The sequence below is a fragment of the Protopterus annectens genome, chromosome 14.part0, assembly GCF_019279795.1.
Source record: "Protopterus annectens isolate FY-2018-M chromosome 14.part0, PAN1.0, whole genome shotgun sequence".
NCBI lineage: Eukaryota > Metazoa > Chordata > Ceratodontiformes > Protopteridae > Protopterus > Protopterus annectens.
In genome coordinates, this window is record NC_056748.1 from 314,810,261 (window position 1) to 314,824,970 (window position 14,710).

The 14,710-nt window shown below is 36.2% G+C and overlaps 1 protein-coding gene across 1 annotated transcript in view; it reads right to left on the reverse strand.

Annotated features, from left to right (window-relative positions):
• Window positions 1–14,710, reverse strand: part of LOC122788658 (deleted in malignant brain tumors 1 protein-like) — a 1,289,564-nt gene that overhangs the window by 748,204 nt on the left and 526,650 nt on the right. The window contains exons 19-20 of the mRNA XM_044055554.1: window positions 9,689–9,906; window positions 419–594 (exon numbers count right to left, since the gene is read on the reverse strand). Of these exons, the coding sequence (XP_043911489.1) occupies window positions 419–594; window positions 9,689–9,906 (394 nt within the window). The remainder of the gene's footprint in view (window positions 1–418; window positions 595–9,688; window positions 9,907–14,710) is intronic.

Consider the following 14,710-nt stretch of genomic DNA (forward strand, 5'->3'; position numbering starts at 1 on the left):
TTGGCAAGAAGCACATGGTCTCAGGTCTAGTTGCCTTGTATATCCAATGATCTTGTAATCCCGTTTGCACTGACTAATGCTGCCAGCAATAGACATTGTTGTGGTCCTGTCTTTGTACACCCTAAGCATTCTTGCAAAAGCAACTTTCATTTAATTAAATAAAATTCTTCAATAAGCAAAAATTCATTCATCATGCAGTTTGTACATTTATACTTAATTTTACAACACAGAGTGTTTATTGTGCTTAATACTGTGTGAAGAAGTACATGATGGCAGCACACATTGTAAACAATGTTTTTCACTTCATAAGCCATATAAACATAGCTTGCCGAGTACCATCTGTACTGACAAAATTATTATTATTTGGTGCTTTCCTGAAAATTAAACTGGTCTTTGCCAAACACAAAAATAGTATTACCTGTATTTGTGTGCCACAGCTGTTAAGTGGTACATTGAAGATAACATCAGTGCTTGTTTCCTGTGGTCTGCAGTAAGGATCCTTTAAAACAACATCATTCACTGTATAACCCAGATAATAGATGAAGTCTTTCCTGATAGTTATTTTCATATAGTCTGATGAACATGACAGAGCAGCTACATGAAGAAAATTATAAACAAGTAACATGAGACATCCACAGAATTAACTGGAAGCCAGTATTTCAAATAACGTTTAACTTATCTGCTTATATCTGCAAATGACAGGGCTATGCAATTCAGAGACCAGTGAAAAGAGCCATAAATATATAGTATCTGTAGGTTTGATAGCTGATGTAGTAAGTGAAAGAGCAAGTAATCACATATAGCTGCTCAGCTGCTTATGAGAGCAATGCACATGTGCCTAAGTGAAAAAAGACCATCAACATGAAATGTAAATATATGGAACCATATTTGTGTGCCAGGAATACATTGCATATTAGATGCACTGGTTGACACTAGTACTCCATGAAAACCCAGAAAAGTAAAACAATAGATTAATGTGGATATAATAGAAATTGTAGCTGTGAAAAGACAGATGATGATTTCTATAAGGTATATAAAAGTTAGTTAACAGCAGTGCAGAACACTCAGACCAAAAGGTGGTGGTGGTGATATAAAGTTTGGATACTGAATTATACTTTCTGAATAAAATGAGGAAAGGGGCATTTAGATTAATTTTCTGTATTCAGTTTATTACACCAGTGATCAACAAATGACAGTTAAGTACACATTTCTAGCTACACCTTTAAAAAACATCCACGTGACACAGCAATTTGAGTTTCACTAGTAGAGAATCTGACCAGGAGAACATGAGTGATCAAGGCTGTCACATCTATGTTAGGTGGGAGGGAAGTGGTCAACCCTGTTGTATTGCTGAAATCTTGTGGTGGTCAGGTGAAATACCAAGCAGTGAAAGGGCTGAGGAAATGGGTTTTGGCTTGATGTCAGTGCGCGTCTGCGGAGGAGCAGACCCAGCACTGGGTTACCACTGCAGTCTGCATATGAGTAGGATGATCTTAGCTCATCTTACAGGGAGACAGGAAAATCACATCATTTGGTTAATGACTGTGATCTGTAACTTTTACAGTAACTGTTTTGTGCATGTATTAGTGCACAAACTAATCTTGTTATGCATTTTGTAGACATTGATCTTGTATTTATCTTGGATGCATTGTGTATCTTCTGAATCTTGAATCTGTATTTTGTATCTATTGAATGGATGCTAAGCTTGCCTTATGCCTGTGTTGTGTCTGAAAGGGTCAGTCTTTGATCAAACTATTAACCCAGTGAAAGAACACCTACATTTTGAGCACGATATTAACTCATTCCATACAGTATTTCCCCTGTCTACATAATTACTCACATGCAGCCATATGAGTAAAGCTTGACTAAGCTATCTCATGTGCTATTTTAACTGGTCTATATCATAATATCGAAGTATGAAAAGTTTGAACTTTAATGATCGAACCTTTAATACTTCGAATGTAAAAAAAAAAAACATTTTACACCCAAAATAACAAAAACAAAAAATGGTCTATGCAGGGGGGCCTGCACCCCCTGTACCCCCGCTACTTAAATATACCAACTCCGAGATCGCACTACAGTGCAGTAAAAGGAAATCTTCCCTTCCTGCACTCTATGGCGATTTTCTTTATATGATTCCAGGTTTTAAAACTTTGATCATTAAAGGTCGACCTTTAGTGATTCGAAGTTTTAAACCTTCGAACATACGATAGGAACCCATTTTAACATTCCTTTGCCATTCAGCATCCATGCTGTATACCTCTTTGGGTTTGCAAAAAAATCTCATGATACTTGACTTAAAAGTTGTCTCTCTGGCTCTCTCATCATATGGTCCATTACATTTAGAATTTTTGGCCCAGCAAAAGCCTGCATAGCAGAGTGCTTGTAGCAATAGGACCAAAAACCTCTTGAGTCTTTGGAAATACAGATTTACTCAGAATCTCATCAGCTGTGCTGTACAGCTGAGTCAGCAGCATACCATTCAAACTAGTACTTGCTTGACAAATGTATTACATAGAGGAAGATACTTTAGATAAAGAGATGCTTACTGCTTTGCAAAACAAAAATACATCTGTTTATAACATGGCAAGTCATATAACTGAAAAGGAATAACTAATTAAAATATGTATAGTATCTTTGCTCAGAAATGTTTAAATTAAACATCAGTTCAGATACTTAAGTGAATGGACAGAAAAACTGATATAAGAGGAAAAGAAAAAAGTCATATTGTGGAGGCAAAGAGTATATTATTGGAGAAACTTTTATCTGAAAAATAAAGTTTGATCAGTATGGTAGGTCTCAGAAAACTATTCTGAGGTAGGATAAACTATAAAATAATACTAGTCACCTAGAGTGATTCAATGACATTAGTACTGCACAAATATGGAGCTATAATAAAACATGACTTTCTATTTTCTAACGTTGGTGCGCTTTTAAAATGACATTAGCAGGAAAAGAAAATCAGAGTACCATACATGACTCCTCAATAGTAACGCATGTTACAGTGGATTCACCTTCACTGAAAGTAAGACTTTAGTGATACATCTGTTTTCCTGTAGCACTAGACACTTGGGTGCTGTATTTTTGTCATGACAACTAATGGAGCAGCTGAGATCGGAATGACATGAAATGTAATACCTCTGATAAAAAGTGAAAAAGTGAAGAATACCAAAGTTGTAAAATTATATTTCTTCTAAAGGCAATCTTATATACGAACTTTCTAACTCTGAAAAAAAGAGTTTCTTACATTGTCTGTAAAAGAATGATAAGGACACTAACCATTACGAAACAAAAAAACCTTTATAGCTACTGATCTCATCAATATTCTAAAAAGCTGTAACTGGACTCCCCCTAAAACATCTACCTCTAGACAATACCGTTGAGTACTTTAACACAACCTTCATAAAAATCTTAAACCATCATGTACCCCCTAGAACCATTAGAATACAAACTAACTATGCCCCATGGCTAAGAAAAGATACTAAAACTATAATGAAAGAAAGGGACAAGGCCTGGATTTAATATTAGAAAAACAAAACCACTACTTTTGAGACAAAACTATGTAGAGCTCCGTAACAAAGCCAACAAACAACTCAAACTAGACAAATCCAGCTGCTATACAAGAATGCAAGCAAATATGCTCACAACCCACAAAAATTCTGGGCCTCAATAAATGGTATACTGCATCCAGGAAAGTCCACGACTCCAACCCCTGTGCTTCTAAATAACCATGAAAACATTTTTACTCAGTTTAACAACTTTTTTTACCGAAACAGTCCAGACCCTTGCCAATGCCCAAAATAGTACTAGCAGCCCCACAACAATAACTACCTCAACCCACCCCGATATAGAAAACAATAGCCCCAGTTTTCACCTCCACTCTGTATCCACCAAATCAATATCTAAACTCCTTGGTAAACTTAAGCCAACCACTCTAGCAGCTGATAATCTGCCAGCAGACTTCCTTCAGATATCAGCTGAAGCTATAGCCTATCCTGTCTCTATTCCCATAAACAGATCTCTCTCAGAATGCAAAGTCCCCACCTCATGGAAAACATCATATATAATTCCACTGCACAAAGGAGGCAACTCCTTAGAACTTATCAACTATTGCCCAATATCAGTCCTATCACCTTTATCCAAATTATTGGAAAGAGTTGTTCATACTCAACTAATACAGTATCTCCAGGATAGCAACCTACTCTCCATATCCCAGCATGGCTTTAGACCTTCCCATAGCACCACAACAGCACTACTATCTTTTACCAACATAGTTAACCACCACAGAAACAAGGGTCTATTTGTTTCTTCCATATTCTTAGACCTATAAAAAGCCTTTGACATGGTAAACCACAGTCTGCTTCCTGATACCCTATCCACCCTAAATACAAGTCCCTCCTCTATATTATGGTTAAACAGCTACTTATCTGCCCGTCAGCAGACAGTCCTATGGCAGGACCAATTGTCCTCCCTGTTACCAGTAACCATAGGAGTCCCTCAAGGATCCATCCTTGGCCCATTGCTGTTCTCTCTATTTACTAATCAGATCTCTTCACCCTCTCCCACTGCCTCAATAGTACAATATGCAGATGGCACTACCCTCATATGTGCTGCCCCTACCCTTAGTGAACTGCAAACCCTTACCTAAAATAACTTCACCCTAGCCAAAATTTGGTTCACTAACATCAAACTTCTTCTTAATCCCAAAAAAAAACAAACTAATTCTTTTCAGTCCTGGCAGAGCTCCTCCCCAATTAATAATTTCACCATTAGCTCCAAAGAAAACATTCAAATCAGTCCAACCACACACACTAAACTGCTAGGCGTAGAAATAGACAATAACCTTGACATCTACATAGCACAAACCATTAAGAAAGTTAATACAAAACTTGGTCTCCTCTACAGGAACAAACAGTTTATGACAAAACACACCAAAGTAACCATTGTAAGGACTCATCTTCTATCCACCCTCCTCTATGCCTCTCCCATCTTGACCAATCTCCACCAAACTGATCTAAATAAAATGGAATCTTACTACAACACGTTTGGCAAGTTTGCTACTGAAGCCTCATATAGGTCCCGCCACTGTCTATCCCTTAAGCAACTCAACTGGCTTGAGTTGCCTCATTTACTTCTACTCAGTCAACTCTCTATAGCACACAAACTCTACTACCTTCCTGAGATAACCTCAGCACTTCAGCATCTAATTCAGCCCCACATTCCCTCTAGAGCCTTAAGATCTAGTAACCAGCACCTCATGACTGTCATCAAACATAAAAGTGAAGCTGGTAAAACCTGGAACGCACTACGAAACCATATAACTTCTACCACCTCCTTTAGTCAATTCAAAAAACTCCTGAAAACCCACTATCTAAGTAACTGGCTATGCTCATGTCACTCACCAGGCTAATCCATACCAAGAGAATTTGTCAGGGTACAGCTATGTATAAACAGTTTCTCCCCTGAAAGTTTCCAAACCTGTGTACATTACCTTATAAAACTTATAACTGCAAAAGAAAAAAAAATGTACCTCTGATTGTCTACTGTAAGAAATGTTAATCACTAGCATGATGTTCTGTTGTGTGTATATATATATATGCTATATGTATGTTTGTTAATCATTAGCATGTTGTCCTGATGTGTATATATGCCATATGTATGTATGTTCTACTTCTTTTTACTCTCATGTAATGTATTATAATGTGGAGCTTTTCTCCCCAAGCCTCTACTGAAAATGGATGTGTCCAGTCAGACTTTCCTGGTAAACAAATGTAATATAAAATAAAAGAATAAAATAAAATAAATAAACATTAGAGTTAGTGAACAATAACTGTTGACTCTGCGATTCTGAGAATGCAGTTATATGTTAATGGAAAGAAGATCTTGAAGATGTGTGTGTAGCATTACAGTGCTATGTTCTGGGAACATAGTGTGCATTCTGGGAAAGAGAATGTTTAGCAAAAAAGTATTATAAAATTACTGAAGCTCATTAAGTCATTTTGAGTTAGGAGAGGTAAAAGAATAATATTAATTACTGAAGTTCTGGTACGAATTTCTGGTCTGCAGATCATCGTAATAAGTATAAATACACACACACACACACACATATATATATATATATATATATATATATATATATATATATATATATATATAGATCTAGGACTATTGAATAAAAGTTCAATAGTCCGAATCCACAATCACTGAACACACTTTAACGAAAGCACTTTCACCGAAAAAGCACTTTCGTTAAAGTGTGTTAAAAAAACATTAAGTTTACATTTTTGCACGGGGGCAAGCCCCCCCTGTACCCCCCATGTGGGGGAGTGTGCCCCCCTACTTTAATAATCTCACTCCGAAGTCGCTCTACTGTGAGGAAAAGGGAATTTTCCTTTATCCGCACCGTAGTACGACCTCTGCAACAGGCATACTTACGCGAAAGTGCTTCTTCGGTGAAAAGCACTTTCGCACAAGTATGCCTGGCCATATCTTTTTCGGTGATGTTGCCGTTCAGGGATCTGTACAGATCCCATATATATATATATATATATATATATATATATATATATATATATATATATTTATAATATACATTTTTTTTCTGGCCTTAGAGGTCATTTAACAAATACACATCCAGAAAAACAAACAAATAAATCAGTGCATCATTTCGCTTGTTATGCAGGACAAAATATACTACACAAGTTAGTGAGTGGTGATGGGCAGGGGGTATAATCTTTACTTCGGTACCAAATAACCATTGTCAAGTTTGACATAATCCAAAATCAATACAGAAAGTAACTTTCTTATGTAAGAAAGTGGTAATAGTTTTATGCTTGCTAATAGACAAACATAATTTAGAGGACTACTGACAGTTTCATAGAGCTTTTTCATAATGCATTCAGTATGGAGGAATTTAGCAGCAGAGTCAGCAAATGGTCTGTAGTAAGGAAAGGAAATCATGTAGCTGTAGCCCAATTATCAGTGAAATGTTAAGTGATATCTTTCTAAGGTGCAATATAACGGGACACCCACAATAATAACAGTGTTAAGTCCTACAACACTAATGTGATGGACTTGCCCCCTTGCAGGACTCATGGCAACAGTTATTTCAGAGATTGCACTCTTAGGAAGTTTTTATATTTGAGTTGATTGGCATTGCTAGACACAATGTTGCAGATTATTGGTGATATCATTCCAGGACATTGTATCTCAATGTAATGACACTTAATTTTTCTGAACTGCAACAAATCTGCTTTGGATTACACACAGAACAGTCCTAATATTTTAGACACCTCTTAGTGGATAATGAACATTCTGTGATAATCATGATAGGATATTTTCCTGCCAGAAGAATAATATGAATGGGATGCATTTTAGGCAACAAATAAAGCAGCTTCCTTACTCCACTTAGGGAAAGCATTCCTGTATAGCCTGTAATAACCTTCCTATTATCAGAATTGATGGACATAGGCTGAGGTCACCACTGTGTCACCCAGCCTTTGTGCAGTGTTGTAATATTATGTTGCTAGAATGACACAGAAGGAAATCTGGATATTTTAAAGGACACCAAAATAATAAACTAGCAGCTGTTTTCACTTCTAAGCTTGTTGGGTGCTACAAATGGCCTTGATTTCTAATGTTTCTTAAAGCATAGTCAATACCACAGCTCTGCAGATCAGTCTGTCTGTTGTCTTGTACTAGGCTATTATTTCACACCTCTCTTGTCCTAGCAGCTACTAAGTCCAGTTAAAGAGAAGGGAGAAAAGTCTGCCGATCAACAACCAAGCATCTATTCTACCATTTAGTCTGGTTTTACTATTAGTAAACAAATCACTTGAGGAAGGCTCCTACTAATATAGGGTCTGTATTGAAACATCAAAATTCACTGATTCATCATTTCACTATATAAACCCAGTTAATCTAAGCTTCTAAAACATTAAAAATTAAATAAAGAAAGACAAAATATAAACAAAAAATAGTGCTTTTTTCAGGGGAACAAGCCCTCCTGTACTACCCACCCCCCACAAATTATATTTAATGACTTTCATATCACACAACAGTGGGGAATAAAGAAAAACTTGATACTCTATTGTTACAGATCTAGCACTAACTGACAGCAACTCACCCCATACCCAAATCCTCATGCACACGAGTAGGCGCACACAGACACACACACACACACACACACACACACACACACACACACACACACACACACACACACACACACACACACTAATTCCAAGATCTTTGAACAGCAGAATAGGGACACTACTCCTCCAAGATTCCACACTTCCACAATCAGTATTTATTGTTCTTGTTTGCATGTAAATATTCACCATCTGTGGCTCTTACTCATTTAGGTCTCAACTGGAACCACTCAGGGAACCTTAGGACACTTTTAACAGTTAAAATAGTTTAATCATTGGCAGCATACCTCACAACTGTACAGAGTTTTGCAAAATGTCCAAATTTTTTCCTCGTATTTTTGGTCCATTTTTCACGGAATTGTGGTTTTCTGACAAATCATTGGCATGGCATTAAATATTAAAGTCAGAAAATAATTACAGACATTTGAGTTACAGACTTCATACTCTACAGAATATTCATGCTAATGCAAAACCTACTCAGATATTAACTTTCTAAATGCATACAAGCAATATTTAAAATGGTCCCTATTTTTGTGCCTTTGTCCCCCCCATTATTAATGGCTTTGTCCATATTTTTTGCTGTAAGAGGTTGAGAGTTATGACTGGCAGACCAAAACTATCCAATTATGTTGCTACAGTAATCATGACAGACATCAAACCCTGGACTTGTAATGTAGTTCAGTTATGAAAAGCACTGCATCCAAGTTAAAAACAAATAAAAGTTATCCTTGACCATTTTGGACTGGAGTAAATTATGATGGGTGGTCAAGTCAGAAAATACTGGTTTTTGTTAGCATAATATGAAGGTTTATTTAGGCATATCTGCATAGCATAAATGATGTCTTGACCTTATTTATTCACCTATCTCTTGAACTGAGTACCCTCGGTTTCCTATTTTTGAGGTTTTCTTCTTCTTAAGTATTTTAATTTTATGAGGAATTCTACCAGTTTTGATTGGACTTCTTAGCTGAAAATAATCTTCAGTATGCAATTAGAAGGAAAAGATAAATAAATCAAGCATTAAATCCACTAACCTGTTTATTTTTTTGCCATTGCCATCACTCACCACACCTTCAATAACCATAGATAACGGAAGGCTTTCAGTACCCCTTAATCCCTGGTTAGTCTCTTAAGGAGTAAAGGGTCATCAGCAGAACCATCATGGTCAAGACACCTCAGTTGAAGGCTTTTTTGTGATTATGCCCCACCCATTAGTATCAAGCAATCAGTAGAGGAATTTTCCATGTTCTTCAAGTATGTGCCCTACTACTGGCATCTGTCAATATATATCTGTACCATTTGTTCACCTTCTGTAAGGCCGCTGATCATTACCAAGGAGTTTTCAAGCAGTGTTTAAAACTATGTGCATCCCCCAACAGAGAAGAAAGTCACTTTCTCTTCCCCATTCACCCCTCCACACCTGCATTCCCAGCTAACGCAAGGTTCTAAGCATTAAAGGGAAGTATTTTTGTCAAATAGCTGAAGCAATACAATACAATACATTAAATGACAACATTTTTCAAATCTGATGCACATACTTGATTCAGTTTGGTTCTTTCGGACAGAGTAATATGTTGCATAAAATCCACGAGCAATAACACTGCCATCTGTGTAAAACTGTACCCTCATTCTATTTGAGGATGACATGAATGTGTAGCTTGAATTGCTATAGCCACAAATTTTTCCAAGCAGTGAATTGTTGTAACTGTCGTATATTGCCAGATAGTCAAAAGCACAGGAAGAGTGATATTCTAACCTGAAAGAAAAAATATATTAATTGTTAAGTTTAGCTGCATTACAGGGTTTCTTAAATATACTTCTTAAATGCAGTAGAAAATCTGAACTTTTGTATTCAGTAGATTATAAGCTACTAAATATGAAATCAGCGCTACTGTCTTTCCCTTTACAGTGCAGTAAACAAAGTATGTACATCTCAAATGTTTCAGTTTGTGAACATTTAAGTACAACTGTGTCCTTAAAAATAACTACAATTACTAGTTTATTGTTTAAAACATGAAAACAGTGAAACTGAATGCTTGCTGAGATAATCATTTGCCTCTCTGTAGGAACCCGTATTAGTATGCATGCATGGATGTTTCTTTTTGCTATCTTCCAATGACTAGGCACTTATGTGCTGAATTTAACTCATCTTGATGTTGCTACATAGCAGAATAACCTGGAGATTGCAAAAGGTCATTATTAGTTTATCATTTCTTCCCACGATCCTCTGCATATTGCAGCTGTCATTCAGCTCAGTTTTTGGAAAAAAAAAAACTTTACAGATATTGTTCCTTATTAGCCAAATTAATATTTCAAAAGGAAAAGAAAAGGTTATCTGTCATTCTAATGCTTGCAAAGGCTAACAGCCATAATCCACATGTACATAAATGTAATTAATAGAACTTCTTTCTTATTCTCTCTTCTAACCCTGGTTTAAGAAGACAAGCTGTGTCAGCTGTGCTTAATACAGTTTCTAAATTTCTAAAAGAAAAATATTCTTGTGTACTGGTACAGTAAGGCTTATTCAGTGATAACTGCTACTATAAGGACACTCTGCAAATCCCATTCTAAAATATTTATTTAGATAAAGGCGATGCATTGATGTGTAAACTCTTATGATATGACCTTTGAATCATCCGTATATTAATGTGCAAAGTCATAAAGATTTAAATTTAGACTTGCACAGCTTCTAACTCTACTGATGAATTTTATATTTTCTTTTAGAACTCTAATTTTTTTCATTATTATTTTCAGTGAATTCTGGATCACGGCAGAAAGTTTTAAAACAGGCCTTTTAAGGTAGTTTATGTATCTAGATATCTAACTTATCAAACCTTCCCTAACAGGATTCAGTTAACAAATAAAACATAAAACATGAAGCATTACACTTGGCATAACAATACTGAGATCACAAACAAAAAATTAAAGGTAAAACAAAGCCAACTTCAAGATTACCTGTAACCCCAATTTATGGAGATATTATCCCACACCCTGTCCACTTATACATATTGACTTTATCATCACAAAGCTGTAGGAAAAAGGCACTCTATGAAGAAATAAAATCAACCTATACCCAAACTACATTTTCAGCATTTGGCTGAAAGAAATATGAAGTATTAAAGCAGTAGGCAATTCAGTTTTGGAATAAACTGCACATTTTGATTTGTAAAACAAACAAAAAAAAGAAACATACAAATAAATCAATTAATAATAATAGTAAAAATAACAATAATACAAAAGAACAGAATTTTTCTGAGCATCAAAATATAAATACAAACACCAAATAATCTATTTGTAAAATATAAATCAAAGTTAAGTTTGATAAAAATAGATCTTGACAATCCCAGTTTGTTTAAAATGCATTTAGTTAAACTGACAAATACAATAAGGTGCTCACAAAATCTCCAGGACTGAGTAAAAAACAAATTTAATATAAACTGAGTACTTTCTTGTCAAATAAGAAAGACTTCATCAGAATAAAACACATGAACTAACTACATAATATATTAAAATGACGAGGTATGTGTTACAAAATACGCCAGTATAATTAATTTTAATCTATTGTGCTTCACTTTTAAAATATAGTTAACTGAAACACTCTCATTTAAATATTCAATTAGATGTATCAAGAGTGAAATTAAGAATATTAAGTTTTATTTTCTGGAAAGTGTCTTCTATTTACAGTTTGTGCTCAGACTGAGTTGTGTAGTTCTGAATGACCATGTGGAAATAACAGGGCAGTTGATTAGGGATGGTAGTAAATCCTGTACATCTCTGTTTGAAGTTAGTTAAAAGAGAAACATTTTTTTAAGGAAGTTGGGTTTAGTTAGGAGATCAGTCAATTCTTCTAATTGGAATTGTTGGAACATTTTGTTTAAGTTATTGTTGTCATGGTTAACTGCATTACACTTGAAGTTCCATCATTACAGATTCATTGGTAAGTACTACGCTAGCTGCGCTTGAGGACTATTTATGCCTAACCAGTTTCCCTTTTTGTATGTGAATTAACCTGTCTCATTTGGTTAGAGACTGACCCTACCCATTCCATGGTCGATAATTATATATTACCCCTAACGAGAATAAGTGGGATCATACCATAGATAATTTGAAGGGCCACATGCATGAGACTAAGTATTTAGGAGCTGTCTCCACCCATTAGTAGCACAGGTGGCAGACATGGGGTTACTTTTCTATTACCCATCAATAGATCCAAGTTACCCTTAAACATGGACAGGGATGAACTTTGTTTTATGTGGATGGGGAATCCTTTCCAGAGCAATGGTCGACTCTGTGATATATACCTCTCCCAATAAACTCTTCTGTAGCAGAATAGATTTATATCCCCAAACTGAGTATTTCTGATGCCATTTGACTTGCTGATGTGCATAAAATCCATCAGTACAGGGTTTGGCGGATGCCTTGTATTCCAGATACAGGTCACCTCTTAGCTGTTTGTAGGATACGAAGTATAATGACTGAGCTTTGAGTTGGTCCATGTAAGACATGTTGTTTAGGCATTGTATCTTTTTAAAACGGTATCTCTGTGGGCATTCCAGCTGTTGCATGTGTCTGGACAGATACATGCTAAAGGGGGCATTATATTTAATGACTGGCCTAATGAGGGCTGAGTGAAGTGGGACAATGGCATCTCTAGATCTAGACACAATCCCTTTGTTTATAAGTTGTGCAATATTGAAGGACTTTCTTACAATAATGAACTCAGTGTTGGCCAAAAAGTTAGGTCACTGTCCACATAGATTCCCCAAACCTCAAATGACTGGGTCAACTCTCAGGGCATATTGTTAATGTGGTAGTTCACTTGGATAGATAACTTCCCAAAGGATGCAATAATGCATGTTTTGGCATTTAGTATTAGTCCATGATTTTAGCACTAGTTAGTTAGTGGGGGCAAACCTTCCTGCAGGATGATGAAGTCATTTGGAGATTCAGTGATTGATCCTAGCTTGCAGTCACCTGCACACTTACTCAACCAGAGACCTTTGGTAGTCAGTTTTACTTTAGAAAAGTAGATGCCAAACAAGAGACTTTCTAGTTCACATGTCCTTGGGACTCTACTGGTGACTGATCTCTTCATGGAGGTACTTCCCCTATTTTAATTTCCTGCATCCTGTGAGTCAGTTGGTAATTCATATGGATTTATTCAGAGTTTATTTAGCTTTTCTATTATGCCTGAATGGTGAATTGTTTCAAAAGCTGTACCCAGGTCATGATATGTGGTGTGTGCGATTTTGTCTTTATTCATTGCTTTGATGACCTTTTCTAAAAGGTCCACCATGTTGAGTAAGTATTACCTGCCTTTAATGAATCCAAACTGAGACGGGTCCAGTGTTTGGAGGTGCTCTTTGTCCTAACTGATTAGTTCCATGATAATTCTTTCCATGGCTTTGTATATATGGCTGGTCAGACTTATGGATCTGTAATATTTTATTTGTTTTTTTGTTTTAGTGGTTATTTATGGATCTGTAATTGCCTGGGTCAGAGGAAGGTCCTCCATTATACAGGAGAATGACCACAGCTGTTCTCCCTTTGCTTGTTATAAAACCTGTATAGAGGCTAAGACTGAACAATGTTTTTAGGCATGTGTCTAAATCATGCATTGTGTTATTTAAGATGCATCCAGGGATATTGTCAGGACCCATCAATGCAGTATTTTTAGATTTTGATAACAATTTTAGGACTTTGCTTTGAGTAATAGCTGGAGGGAAGCCAGTTTCAGGTATATTTTGAGGGACAGACAGAGTGTAGAGAGGGGTAAAGTCACAGCTAAATTTATCAGCCAGTAGGTTTGCTATATCCTCAGCTTCAGTGTAGGTAACATCGCTCACAATCAGCTCAGCACATTGCTGCATTGTGCTTTTGTGATTATGAATATAACTAAAAATACCTTGTGATTGTCTTTGGCTTGGGTAGCTATTTTAGCTGGCTTTGGTGGATTTTATTGGTGGATTTTATTACTCTGCTGAGTTGTTTGAGTATTTCAGTGACAAGGGCTTGAGCATTCTGGGAATTACTCTTCCTTTACTCTTCCTATTTTTGGTAAAAAGTCTTCTAATTTTATTATAAAGCTTGTTGGTATTATGGTTCTACTAAGTGGGTTTATTTTTGGGGTTTGCCCGACACTTGTTTCTGTGGGGTACAGCTACATGCTGGTATAGTGTGGTGGTATATATCTTTGTGTATTCAGTGGAGTTACCTGAATTTGGAGGGGATTTGAAGCCTGCCAATGTAGCACTTAGGAGTAGGACGTTTGTCTTAAACAAATGTTTAAAGGTAATTTAGGGGGAGGGATCTCTGCTTTCAATTTTTTTTATTTTGAAGGAGACTGCTTTATTGTCAGCCAAGTGATGAAGATCTGCAAGGGACTGTGCAAGATGCTCAGTATTAGGAAGGACAAGATCCAAGATGTCATTCCCACTGGTGGGTACTCTGACTAATTTTTCCAGGTCATTTGTATTGACAAAGTCCACGAATCTCTGCGCACATGCACTAGTTATGGTGTAGGTTTCCAATCTATAGTTGGATAGCTTAGATCACTTACA